General features: G+C 43.6%; 1 protein-coding gene across 1 annotated transcript in view; it reads left to right on the top strand.

The window, feature by feature from the left end:
* ryr2a (ryanodine receptor 2a (cardiac)) overlaps positions 1-13,804 on the top strand; it is a 1,161,183-nt gene that overhangs the window by 210,538 nt on the left and 936,841 nt on the right. Inside the window, 1 exon segment of the mRNA XM_056296806.1 lies at positions 10,012-10,159. Within this exon segment, the coding sequence (XP_056152781.1) occupies positions 10,012-10,159 (148 nt within the window).

Consider the following 13,804-nt stretch of genomic DNA (forward strand, 5'->3'; position numbering starts at 1 on the left):
TTTAGTCCATTGTTTGCAAATATACCACACATTTTCTTTTTTATTCTCTCGACTTCTCTTGCCGGTTTGTTGCAGACTGCCAGCCCGTTGTCTCTATATAGCCCCACGTTGATGTCTAGGACCTGTAGTTGGGACAACAAGTACAAGCCCACTAGCTCACAGGTCTCTGCCCCGTTGAAGCTGCCCATGGGCACATCAGATTTGCTGTTACCTTGTTGTTTTGCTGTTATCTTGCTGTTACCTTGCTGTTACCGGGAAAAATGCAACGGCCTAAAGCCGCCACATTTTGTCATTGGTGGACAAGAATATCAGCTATTCTGTCTCATGGAAAATCCTTGCAAAGAGTAGTACATATTCAGTTAGGGGTAAAAGATGTGACCTGTGCTTGGCAGAAAAGTATTTTATTATTTGCAGCCCTGATATGTCCACCTTGAATAATAGAAACGAACTGGCCACCAGTTGTAGACACCGAAAAAAATATCTCCTCTGTAATTATAAGTAAAAGGTTTTACTTTAGCACAGGTTTTGCTCTTAGATGCTTGTTTAGATGCACTTATGACCTCTGATTACTAGTAGTTCTCTTGATTTCCTACGTTAAATGCACTTATTGTAAGTCGGTTTGGATAAAAGTGTTGGCTAAATGACTGTAATGTAATGTAATGTAATGTATGATTCTTTGTGAAAAAAATTAGCAGCTGATGAGTGCGAGACGCACGAAACAGGCCTGTACTGCTATGCATTAAAATCTTTTTCCTGTATCCGTGTTGATATATATATACATATATACAGAGCATTTTTCTCCGAAACCGTCAGTGGTGTTGTGTGCTCGACTAATGAGGAGCAGAATATATATATATATATATATATATATATATATATATGGCCTGGTTCAGTTTCAATCCAGTGTGCATTTTAACTTCTGGCATGATTCTGAATTGCTGGCTCATCTAGAATAGAGTAAGTATCATCTTTCTTGCTTAACAAGTTGCTATTAGTCTTATTCCAGCTGCTTGAGTATTAGTCCTTTTCTCTATACATCTGCTGCTGGTTCCTAGTGGGAACTAGTGGGATCTTATTCTAGCTGTAGCTGTTTTTTCACCTAGTGTGTCCTTAAATGTTTCTTGTTGCCCTAGCTGTTTTGACGTAGTTAACCTTTTAGCTTATAAATATATTCCTTGGTAACTTGCTGTTTGCAGTTTTACTTGTATTGTGTGAGATTTGATAGAGTTTTACATAAGTGACCAATTTCTGGGCAATAAGCCTATTTTCAGTGTACCTCTTTGGCCAATTTGGTGTTAAGTGGCCAGGGTTTTGCCTGCGCTCCTAGCAAACAATTAGCAATCAGTGTTCTTTAACTCACTGCTGCTACTTGGAAGGATTAGCTTCCATGTGTCAGGCAAACAGGTCTAGGTTCAACGAAGGCTAGAGTGAACAAAGGCAAGCGTGACTTTTTCAAGCCAAGATTTCATCAAGCAAGGACTGCTGTTTTTAGATCCGGTCAGTCATCTGTATTTTGTGTACCTAGTATAGACTATGTGTTTCCTCTGCATTCCTGTCCTTTCCTCTTCCCGGGGTTGGCATAGACGTTAGGTCACTCCTAGGTGTTGTGACCCTACCAATCTCATCTATCCCACACTCTCCACTCACGTTGAGCAAGTGGTGACGGGACGGCTCTGGAATTGCCAGTCTGTGGTGCCAAAAGCTGAGTTTATCTCAGGCTACGCATCCTTGCTCTCCCTTAACTTTCTTGCTCTAACTGAGACCTGGATCATGCCAGAAAACACTACCACACCCGCAGCTGTCTGATGTGTACTCTTTTTCTCACACTCCCAGAGCTGGGAGGCGAGGTGGTGGTACTGTCCTGCTAATCTCCCTGAAATGGAAATACTCTCTTGTTTCCATTCCACAATTTTCTCTGCCCTCTCTTGAATTTCATGCTGTTACTGTCTCTTATCCAGTCAAACTCACCATTGTGGTTGTGTACCGCCCACCAGGCCCCCTTGGTGAGTTTCTGGAGGAGCTTGACACACTTGTCTCGCACTTCCCTGTTGATGACTCTGCACTTATCCTTCTCGGTGACTTCAACATCCACACTGACAAGCTAGAGCCTCTTCTCTTTCCTCTCCCCCTTTGACCTTCACCTCTCACCCTCACCTCCTACCCACAAGGGCGGCAACCAGCTGGATCTTATCTTTACTAGACACTGTCCTATTTTCAATCTCTCTGTTACTCCTCTCTGACCACTATTTCATGTCCTACTCTCTCTCCCTCTCTTCACCCCCCTCAGCCCCTCCCCCTACCCACATGGTTTCCACCCGTAGACACCTCCGCTCTCCCTCCGCCACTGATCTTTCTTCCTCTGTTACCGCTATCCTCCCTACACCTGCATCTTTCTCTCTCCTACCCCCTGACACTGCTACTGATCTTCGTTCTCCTCTTCTCTGGACAATCTCTGTCCCCTCACCTCCAGGCCTGCACGCCCAACTCCACCTGCCCCTTGGCTGACCGACTCAGTACATAATGACAGACGGAGCCTGAGAGTGGCAGAGCGCAAATGGAGAAGAGACAAACTCCCAGAGGACCTTCTCAACATCCAATCTCTTCTTTCCACTATGTCCTCCTCCCTTTCTGCTGCTAAGGCTGCCTTCTATTGCTCTAAAATCCTATCCTCTGCCTCTAATCTTAATGCACTCTTTGAAACCTTCTCTACACGTCTTCTACCCCCACCTCCTCCTCTTACTTCCTCCCTTCTCCCTGATGACTTCGCTATCTTCTTTGACAAGAAGGTAAACGATATCAGATCCTCCTTTTCTCACCACCCAGTTAGTGCTGCTTGCACTATCCCACCCTCTGCACCCTCCCTCACCTCTCCACATCCCACCCTATCCCACCTCGCTCCTCTCTCCCCCGACGAGGTTCTAAACCTCATCACATCCAGTCGCCCCACCACATGCTCCCTTGACCCGGTCCCCTCCCATCTTCTTCAGTCTATAGCACCTGAACTCCTTCCCTTTCTAACCCACCCGATCAACACCTCCCTCCAGGCAGGATGCTTTCCATCTGCCTTCAAGACTGCTAGAGTCACCCCCCTTCTCAAGAAACCATCACTTAACCCCTCTGACATCAAAAACTACAGAGCAGTTTCCCTTCTACCCTTTCTATGCAAAACTTTCGAACGTGCTGTCTTTAACCAACTTTCTTTGTACCTCCACCAGAACAACCTCCTGGACCCCAACCAGTCTGGGTTCAAGGTGGGTCACTCGACAGAGATGGCCCTCCTTGCAGTGACAGAATCACTGCACTCTGCGAGAGCAAATTCTCTCTCCTCTGTCCTGATACTCCTGGACCTGTCAGCTGTGTTCGACACAGTGAACCACCAGATCCTCCTCTCTACCCTCGTGGTGCTGGGTGTCACAGCTTCTGCCCTCTCAATGTTTGCATCCTACCTGACGGGTCGCTCCTACCAGGTAACATGGAGGGGATCTGTGTCGGAGCCTTGCAGACTGACTACACGTGTTCCACAGGGTTCGGTTCTGGGTCTTCTCCTTTTCTCCCTGTACACGACATCCCTGGGTTCTGTTATTCACTCGCATGACTTCTCTTACCATTGTTATGCCGATGACACCCAGCTGATCTTGTCCTTTCCTCCCTCGGACACACAAGTATAGACATGCATTGCTGCGTGCTTGACTGACATCTCGGATTGGATGGCGACACACCACCTGAAACTCAATCTGGACAAGACAGAGCTGATGTTCCTCCCGGGAAAAGGTTGCCCACACCGAGACCTGGCAATCACCATTGACAAAACCGTGGTGATGCCAACTCGGACTGCGAGGAATCTGGGTGTGATCCTGGACGACCAACTGTCATTTGCTGCAAACGTTGCATCGGTTGCTCGCTCCTGCAGATTTCTCCTCTATAACATCAGGAGGATTCGATCATTCCTCACCGACGAGACGGCACAGGTGCTCATCCAGGCTCTGGTCATCTCCCGGCTGGACTACAGCAACTCACTCCTTGCTGGCGCCCCGGTGTCAGCCATCAGACCTCTGGAGCTTGTTCAGAAAGCTGCGGCTCGTCTGGTGTTCAACCGCCTTAAGTTCTCTCACACAACTTCCCTTGTCATGTCCCTACACTGGCTCCCAGTAGCTGCTTGCATCCAGTATAAGACTCTGGTGCTAGCCTACAGGGCAGTGAAAGGAACAGCTCCTTCCTATCTCCAGGCCATGGTCAAGCCCTACACCCCCGCCCGACCACTTCGCTCTGCTACCTCGGGATGCCTGGTTGCCCCGTCGCTCAGAGGCCCCTGCTGCCGATCGACCCGGTCACGGGTCTTTTCTGTCCTGGCCCCACAGTGGTGGAATGAACTCCCCACTGATGTCAGGACAGCGGAGTCGCTGCCCATCTTTCGGCGCAGGTTGAAAACTCACCTCTTTACTTGTTCTTAGCACTTATTGCATTCACTCATTTAAAAAAAGATATCTCTTTCTTGCACTTTTACTTTAGCACTGGTTTTGCTCTTAGATGCTTGTTTAGATGCACTTATGACCTCTGATGACTAGTAGTTCTCCTGATTTCCTACGTTAAATGATGCACTTGTTGTAAGTCGCTTTGGATAAAAGTGTCGGCTAAATGACTGTAATGTAATGAAATATACATATCTACATACATACACACACACACACACACATATATACAAACACACATATACTATATATATATATATACACACACACACACACACACACACACACACACACACACACACACACACACACACACACAACACCGAGGTTAGCAGTTTAAATCCCTGTGTTGCCTCCGGCTGATCTGTGTATGGTAGTGAGAAGGCAGCCAGCAGGGGTGGTGTGTCTTGTCGTTTCACTGATGAGGCCCACTAGTGGCGGGGTACTTGCACAGCTGCAGGTGGGTCTGAGGGAAATAGGTGTTGCCCTCCACACCTTATGTCCCCCCCAGAGAGCCCTGCAGTGGGCATGACAAAACAGCAGTAGTTTAGATGGTTTGACCACAGCACAGCAAAGGACTTCCACATGACAAGTTGGGGTGAAGAGGGCAGAATGGGTACGGTTTCAGCCAGGACTTTCTGATATTACCGTTTTTTGTGGCTTGCTGTTTTACTGTTAAATGAATAAATGTATTTTGTCTTTACAAAAGGCTGGTAAAGAGTTTAGCGCTGATACATCTTCACTCTGACTTCATGAATGCTTTCAAGAGTGCTGCATTTTTGTAATTTTTGCTCTTCATTCTGTCTCTCTTGTACTATTTGTACTCACAGCCCCAACCTTAGTGGAAAAACTAAGTTGCCAGGACAGCCAGGCGTGACCGTCAGTAATTTATAGGAAATTACAAGTCCAATTTGACATGAAAATGTTGGCAAATCTTTACAAAGTTGGAAATATTTAGTATTTTTCATGAATGGTGATGTATTAATATAACTCTGAGTAGTAGTAGATATATTAATATCATTCTGTAGTAGTAGTAGATATATTAATATAATTCTGTCGTAGTAGAATTGTATTAATATCACTGTAGTAGTAGTAGATATACTAATATCACTCTGTAGTAGTAGTAGATATATTATTATCACTCTGTAGTAGTAGTAGATGTATTAATATCATTCTGTAGTAGTAGATGTATTAATATCACTATGTAGTAGTAGTATATATACTAATATAATTCTGTATTAGTAGTAGATGTATTAATATCACTCTGTAGTAGTAATAGTAGATCTACTAATATCATTAGGTAGTAGTAGTAGATATACTAATATCATTCTGTAGCAGTAGTATATATACTAATATCATTCTGTAGTAGTAGTAGACGTATTAATATCACTCTGTAGTGGTAGTAGATATATTAATATCATTCTGTAGTAGTAGTAGATATATTAATATCACTCTGTAGTAGTAGTAGATGTATTAATATCATTCTGTAGCAGTAGTAGTAGATGTATTAATATCACTCTGCAGTAGTAGTAGATATACTAATATCATTCTGTAGTAGAATATTAGTATATCTAATATCTTTCTGTAGTAGTAGTAGTAGATCATTAGGTAGATGTATAAATGTCACACTGTAGTAGTAGTAGATATACTAATATCATTCTGTAGTAGTAGTAGTAGTAGTAGATATAATAATATCATTCTGTAGTAGTAGTAAATTTATTAATATCACTCTGTAGTAGTAGTAAACCTCAGCGGTATAAAGTTGATCAGCCACAGCATGAAGATATGGGAAAGAGTAATAGAAGCTAGGTTAAGAGGAGAGGTGATGATCAGCAGCAGCAGTATGGATTTATGCCAGGAAAGAGCACCACAGATGTGATGTTTGCTTTGAGTGTGTTGATGGAGAAGTATAGAGAAGGCCAGAAAGAGTTGCATTGTGTCTTTGTAGATTTAGAGAAAGCTTATCACAGAGTGCCGAGAGAGGAGGTGTGGTATTGTATGAGGAAGTCAGGAGTTGCAGAGAAGTATGTAGGAGTGGTGCAGGATACGTATGAGGGAAGTGTGACAATGGTGAGGTGTGTGGTTGGAATGACAGATGGGTTCAAGGTGGAGGTGGGATTACATCAAGGATTGGCTCTGAGCCCTTTCTTGTTTGCAATGGTGATGGACAGGTTGACGGACAAGATTAGGCAGGAGTCTCCATGGACGATGATGTTCGCGGATGACATTGTGATATGTAGTGAGAGTAGGGTGCAGGTTGAGGAGAGCCTGGAGAGGTGGAGGTATGCACTGGAGAGAAGAGGAATGAAAGTCAGTAGGAGCAAGACGGAATACCTATGCATGAATGAGAGGGAGGACAGTGGAATGGTAAGGATGCAAGGAGTGGAGGTGACAAAGGCATTTGAGTTTAAATACTTGGGGTCAACTGTCCAAAGTAACGGGGAGTGCAGTAGAGAGGTGAAAAAGAGAGTGCAGGCAGGGTGGAGTGGGTGGAGAAGTGTGTCAGGAGTGATGTGTGACAGAAGGGTACCAGCAAGACTTAAAGGGAAAGTTTACAAGATGGTTGTGAGACCAGCTAAATTATATGGTTTGGAGACAGTGGCACTGACGAAAAGACAGGAGGCGGAGCTGGAGGTGGCAGAGTTGAAGATGCTGAGATTTTCACTGGGAGTGATGAAGAAGGACAGGATTAGGAAAGATTATATTAGAGGGACAGGTCAGGTTGGACGGTTTGGAGACAAAGCAAGAGAGGCAAGGTTGAGATGGTTTGGACATGTGTGGAGGAGAGATGCTGGGTATATTGGGAGAAGGATGCTGAATATGGAGCTGCCAGGGAAGAGGAGAAGAGGAAGGCCAAAGAGGAGGTTTATGGATGTGGTGAGGGAGGACATGCAGGTGGCTGGTGTGACAGAGGAAGACGCAGAAGACAGGAAGAAATGGAAACGGATGATCCGCTGTGGCGCCCCCTAGCGGGAGCAGTCAAAAGTGGTTGTAGACTCTGTAGTAGTAGTAGATAGACTAATATCATTCTGTAGTAGTAGTAGATGTATTAATATCACTCTGTAGTAGTAGTAGATATACTAATATCATTCTGTAGTAGTAGTAGTAGATGTATTAATATCTGTAGTAGTAGTAATGTATTAATATCAATCTGTAGTAGTAGTAGATGTATTAATATCATTCTATAGTAGTAATAGATGTATTAATGTCACACTGTAGTAGTAGTAGATATACTAATATCATTCTGTAGTAGTAGTAGATGTATTAATGTCACACTGTATTAGTAGTAGATATACTAATATCGTTCTGTAGTAGTAGTAGATATATTAATATCACTCTGTAGTAGCAGAAGGCGTATTAATATCATTCTATAGTAGTAGTAGATGTATTAATATCACTTAGTAGTAGTAATAGATGTAGTATAATGTCACACTGTAGTAGTAGTAGATATACTAATATCATTCTGTAGTAGTAGTAGATTTATTACTATCACTCTTTAGTAGTAGTAGTAGATGTATTAATATCACTCTGTAGTAGTAGATATAATAATATCATTCTGTAGTAGTAGTAGTAGATATACTAATATCATTATGTAGTAGTCGTAGATGTATTAATATCACACTGTAGTAGTAGTAGATCTTTAATGTACCCGGAGGGCAGGTTTTTATGAGTAGGGTGTGAGTTCACCTGTCTTGGCTCGGTGTAGTTGGTTTGAGACATGTTAAAATGTGGCTGCACCCCAACAAAGGTTTTGGTGTTTGTGTCTGGTGTTTTTATCCAGTCTAATAAACAGGCGGGTGCATCCTCACCTAGCATCTGTGTCCAAGTATCTGTGCTGCAGAACACTGCTGTGATGAAGATTTGCCACACACGCACAATGTGGGATTGTCATCTAATAATCCCAAACCAGAATCAGTACCTGGTTTTGAGGGTTCTTTTCATCAACACAGTGCAGTTTACTGTTCAGTGCAAAGTGTTGTCATACAAAGTGACGCTTAGTAGAACAAAGATGGTCATTATGACCATGTTTGGATTTCAAAGTTTAACAACTTTGTGGGGGGGGGGGGAGATACAGACCTGCTGCTCCCTGAATTCTCCTAAAATTGCATATATTTGCATTTAAATGAGTTTTAGATCAATCGCAAAAATGTTATGATAAGATCTAACTAAAACAACCATAAGCAGTCAAAATGACCGCTTGCAATTTGCGTGTGATGGTGTGCGTCATGTCAGTATTTAGGACAGGGGTGTCAAACTCCAGGCCTCGAGGGCCACAGTGTCTGCAGGTATTTGTTGCAACCGTGCACTACACCACCTGATTTAACTAATTAGCTCACCTCCTGGATCAAGGAGGGAAAGGAACTAGTTTAATCAGGTGTAGTGCATGGTTGCAACAAATGCCTGCAGACACTGCGGCCCTCGAGGCCTGGAGTTTGACACCCCTGATTTAGGACATGTGTTGTCGCGTCATTTCCTTCATGAAGTTCATTGCTCTGTCCAAGAAAAACACAAGCGTTCTCCAGTGCAGACAAATAGTCTAAACTTGATTTTTGATTATTGCCAACATGTCTGGTTACAGACGCTGTCACAGACACACCATGACTACCACCAAGGTGTTGCAATATTTACAGGCGTTGGACAGCGGCCATTTTAAATTGTTTGAAAATAGTATTCAATTTTTAAAAATGTTAATTTTGGTGTCAATTACTTTCATAACAGACACACTAACATATGTAATGCATTAATATCTCAACTGGGTATTTATCTTGACACAATATGGAGTTTAAAAACCGTGGCGCCATGGTCGTTCTTGTAGTTTTTAAGTTCCGGTCGTTGTTTGGGACCGTTTCAATATGTATTTTCAGTTCTTATTTTACATTTGACGTTTTATAGGCCTTGTTACGTTTGTTAGATTAGCAATACCTATGTGTTTTCCATTTTGTTTTTTAGGTAATATTGTCACTTTTTCAATTTTGCTATTCAAGTTCGACCATGTCTCTTTAAAGTTTATATTGTTTGACAATAGTATTATAGTTGTTAAGATGTTAAGTTTAATGCCAGTTAGTTTCGTAACAGACATACCAACATATGTAATGCATTAATATCTCAATTGGGTGTTTATCTTGACAAAAGATAGAATTTAAAAACCGGCGGTCATTTTGACTGCCCATGGTCATTTTAGATAGGAGTAAAATCACGGTCATTCTAGAATTAAGTCTATTTCACTGTTTTCTGAGACGGGTCAATAATAGCCAGGCATTATTAACCATCAGTAGATTCCATTGTCTGATGCAATGTAATGATCTTTCTTACCATTGCTGTTACAGATCCGTCCCCCCCCCCATCCGTCCAGGTAATATGTGAGGGCTAGCCATTGTAATGATGGCCAGCTGGTGAAGATTATCGTTTTTAAAACGTCAAGGAAGAAATATCATAGACTACATAAAGTCTGCACACTCACTGTCAAGCTTACAGACTGTGCTGTTAACACTAATGTTATGGAATACTTTAACTTTTAAAGATGGGCTCTCTCCTCCCCTAGGATGTGAAGAATCGCCGTAATCCTCGTCTGGTTCCTTATGCACTTCTGGATGAGAGAACCAAGAAGTCCAATAAAGACAGTTTGAGGGAGGCAGTCAGAACCCTGCTGGGGTATGGATACAACCTGGAGGCGCCAGACCAAGACCATGGTACAGTACCTTTTATTCTATAATTTGGTAAAGCCATTTAAATCATTAGTCACACTACAAGTGATGTCTGGCAATTTTTGCACACCATGGCAATTTTTTCACCACGGCCGGATTAACCCACCAGGGGGCCCCGAGGCGCGCACATCCATTGCCCCCCCCACGCCCCGTCAGATAGGCTACGCAAACAATACTAAACGTTGTTAAATGTAAAACTAATGCAAATCCCCAACATGGTAGTCAAACCAGTAGAGACTGTAGTTTGGGGCCCCGCATCAATAGAGACTTCGTAGCTTGGGGCCCCGCATCAATAGAGACTAGCTTGGGCCCTGCATCTCGACGCAGGGTTGGAACAAACGTCCCTTGTAGGGTATGATTGGGGATCCCTACTATACGCGAACACAATACCCCTGACCTTTTGGGGCCCCCTCGTCGTCCGGGGCACTCGCCTGGCTTGTCCGTAATCCAGCCATGCATTTCACTGAAACTAAACTAACCAATCAGAATTATGAAGTATAGACAAGGGACAGCAAAAATAGGAAAAATACAACACGATTTACAAACAAAGAGCATCTTGCTATTGTTGTTTGACACAGTATTTTGCTGTGTACTCTATCTCTTATGATAAGTGTGGATTCACTGATGTATGCCTGCATGTATGAGGAAGAAATGTAAGCAGAGCATTCTGAATGACTTAAAATATAAGTTGACCTTGGTATGTGATAACAATAATAAACTTTATACAGCGCCCTTCACAACCATGTTACAAGGTGCTTTACAGTACAAGATAAAATAGTACACGTAGTCACAATAAAAAAACACACATGGTGTTAGTTCAGTGAAATCCATCTGCAAGTGATCAAGTGGTTGGTCAGGGGGAGGCTGGCTCGAGGCTTGTATGGTTTGTGCTCTTGCAACATTTTTTTCAAACAAATTAAACATTTTGAACGTACATTTTGGGAATACTTTGTGAAGCTTCTTGTAAACCAATGTTTGTGTTCTGCGTCCACCACCACCCAACTCCCTTTAGGCACATGGGCTTCCCATGTGCCAAATTTTGCATGAAATGGAAACAAAAACTTAGGCAGGCAAGGATGTCCGTCCTCAGACTGCCGTATGTTATGCCATATGTGAACCCAGCTTTTTTTCCAGGATGACCTCTCTCTTGCCAGCACGGGTGGGTGCCTTTGCTAGCTCCAACAGAGAGGCAACAGGAGGCTCAGTCAGTTGTGGCATCTGCAATACGTTTTTCTGTTGTCCTGCAGATTTTGCGGCTGCGTTTGTTCGAGTATTTCTTTGTGACGCCTGGTCATTATTGGTAGTGTCAGCCTCACATTTAATGACCTGGGAGGCATGCACTTCCAATGATGTCATGATCATCCACTACTACGTCCTTCACCTGGATGTCACATGTTTTGGCTAAAGGCACATGAGGTGTTGAGTTATTCTCCCAGTGGAGTTTGGCTACAGCAGTGGTCGGCACAACCCGTTAATTCACACACGTCATCATTCCAATACGTCCGGTCACTAGTCATTAGATGACTGTCTTTCCCTTGCTTGCACCAGACGTTGTCAAACTCTTTATCAGTTCCTTCACTTACCTTGGCTGTGACATGCAAATCAGGTTCTTGCATGAACGTGTGCTGTGGTGACATGTGAGTGTGCGCTATTTTAAGCAAATCAGAGGTTATTGATCTCGGCCCTGATGGCGGCAGAGCCCATGGACATATGTACAGTGGCGTACTATGCCCTAATTGTACATATTGACCTGATGTTTGATACTCTAGTGACTTCCTCTGCAATGCAATGTTAAGCCCAACGTACACATCAGATCTCCGGCTAATAGATTACAACACAACATTTGGAAAAGAGGAAAGAGTGTTTTATTCAGTCACCGTCTACTGTCACAGGTGACAGTGATGAGGTATATAACTCTCTCACTGCAGCACCTGAGCTCCTACCTTGTTAAACATAGCTACCACTCAATTTAGTGGGAGTTTGAAACTCATTTTGTTTTATTACTGAAACTTTAGCTTCGGAGAGAACTAGAAACGTTAAGAATTTTTTTTTCTTTACCACTTCTAGGACCATTTCAGGTAAAAGCTCAAACCTACTCATTTTTGCATTGTTGAATGCACTTTGTGTGTGTTTGTGTGTGTGTGTGTGTGTGTGAGAGAGAGAGAGAGAGAGAGAGAGAGAGAGAGAGAGAGAGAGAGAGAGAGAGAGAGAGAGAGAGAGAGAGAGAGAGAGAGAGAGAGAGAGAGAGAGAGAGAGAGAGAGAGAGAGAGAGAGAGAGAGAGATATTAGGGTGCATTCACTGGACTTGGGAATCTTCCCTGTCCCTGCTGCCAGTCACATGTCATCTTTGGTGTACACACTGCATGTGCGCCCACTGGGTCTCCGTCTCTTTCTTGGTTCTGTACAATCTTTTGCCCAATGGTCAGAAGCCCAACAGTTCCAACATCCCTCGTCTCGAGGGCCTGCATTGCGGAGTCCTCTACTCAGAGCTCGACCTCTGCTCCGAGGGGGGCCACTGTGCTCTGCTTCTCGCTCTGCCCCTGTTGGGGCTCTGCTGAGTCTGGAACCGTTCCAGCTGTGCTATTTGAAGCTTATCAGTCAGCCGAGCTTTGGCTCATTATGCTTGTTTCTCTGAGAGTTTCATATTCTTTTCAACATGGATGACGGCATGGTCTGGAACGACTACCATGTGTCCTCTGTCCCAGCCCACATAGTATTTATATATCTTGCGGCTGATTTCCTCATCCATGCCATCCAGGAAACCATTCTTGAGCTGCTGTTCATATGGGAAGTCTTTTTTATGTTCTTCATTCGTTGGTGCCGGTGGTGCTAGACTGCAAGTTTTCTCTGAAAACTTTTGTCAATCTGACTAAAAAGTCAGCCACAGTCTCTCCAGACTGCTGTTTGCAGTCTTTTATTGTCCCCTATATCATGGTGGCTGTGAAATTGGCTGTAACTCTGCCACAGATTCCCTCCACATGATGCTCAGCATTGTCTGCCCAGTTATAACAGTCATCCTCTTCTGGCCAGCGTCCTTGCACTCTGCCCCATTTTAGTTTCATGCTGTACATCAGATGAGATTTGATTTCTTTCAGAGTTGGCCTGTGTGGAAATACAATCTCAAGCAGCACATCAAGGACTGCAGCCCATCCCTGTGTGGTAATGTCTGGCAGGTCACTGGCCACAGATTTCAGTTCATCTGGTGTCCACACTCTATAGACATACACTCACCGGCCACTTTATTAGGCACACCTGTCCAACTGCTCATTAACGCAAATTTCTAATCAGCCAATCACATGGCAGCAACTCAATGCATTTAGGCATGTAGACATGGTCAAGACGATCTGCTGCAGTTCAAACCGAGCATCAGAATGGGGAAGAAAGGTGATTTAAGTGACTTTGAACGTGGCATGGTTGTTGGTGCCAGACGGGCTGGTCTGAGTATTTCAGAAACTGCTGATCTACTGGGATTTTCACGCACAACCATCTCTAGGGTTTACAGAGAATGGTCCGAAAAAGAGAAAATATCCAGTGAGCGGCAGTTCTATGGGCGAAAATGCCTTGTTGATGCCAGAGGTCAGAGGAGAATGGCCAGACTGGTTCGAGCTGATAGAAAGGCAACAGTAACTC

This window comes from Lampris incognitus, chromosome 17 (genome assembly GCF_029633865.1).
Source record: "Lampris incognitus isolate fLamInc1 chromosome 17, fLamInc1.hap2, whole genome shotgun sequence".
NCBI lineage: Eukaryota > Metazoa > Chordata > Actinopteri > Lampriformes > Lampridae > Lampris > Lampris incognitus.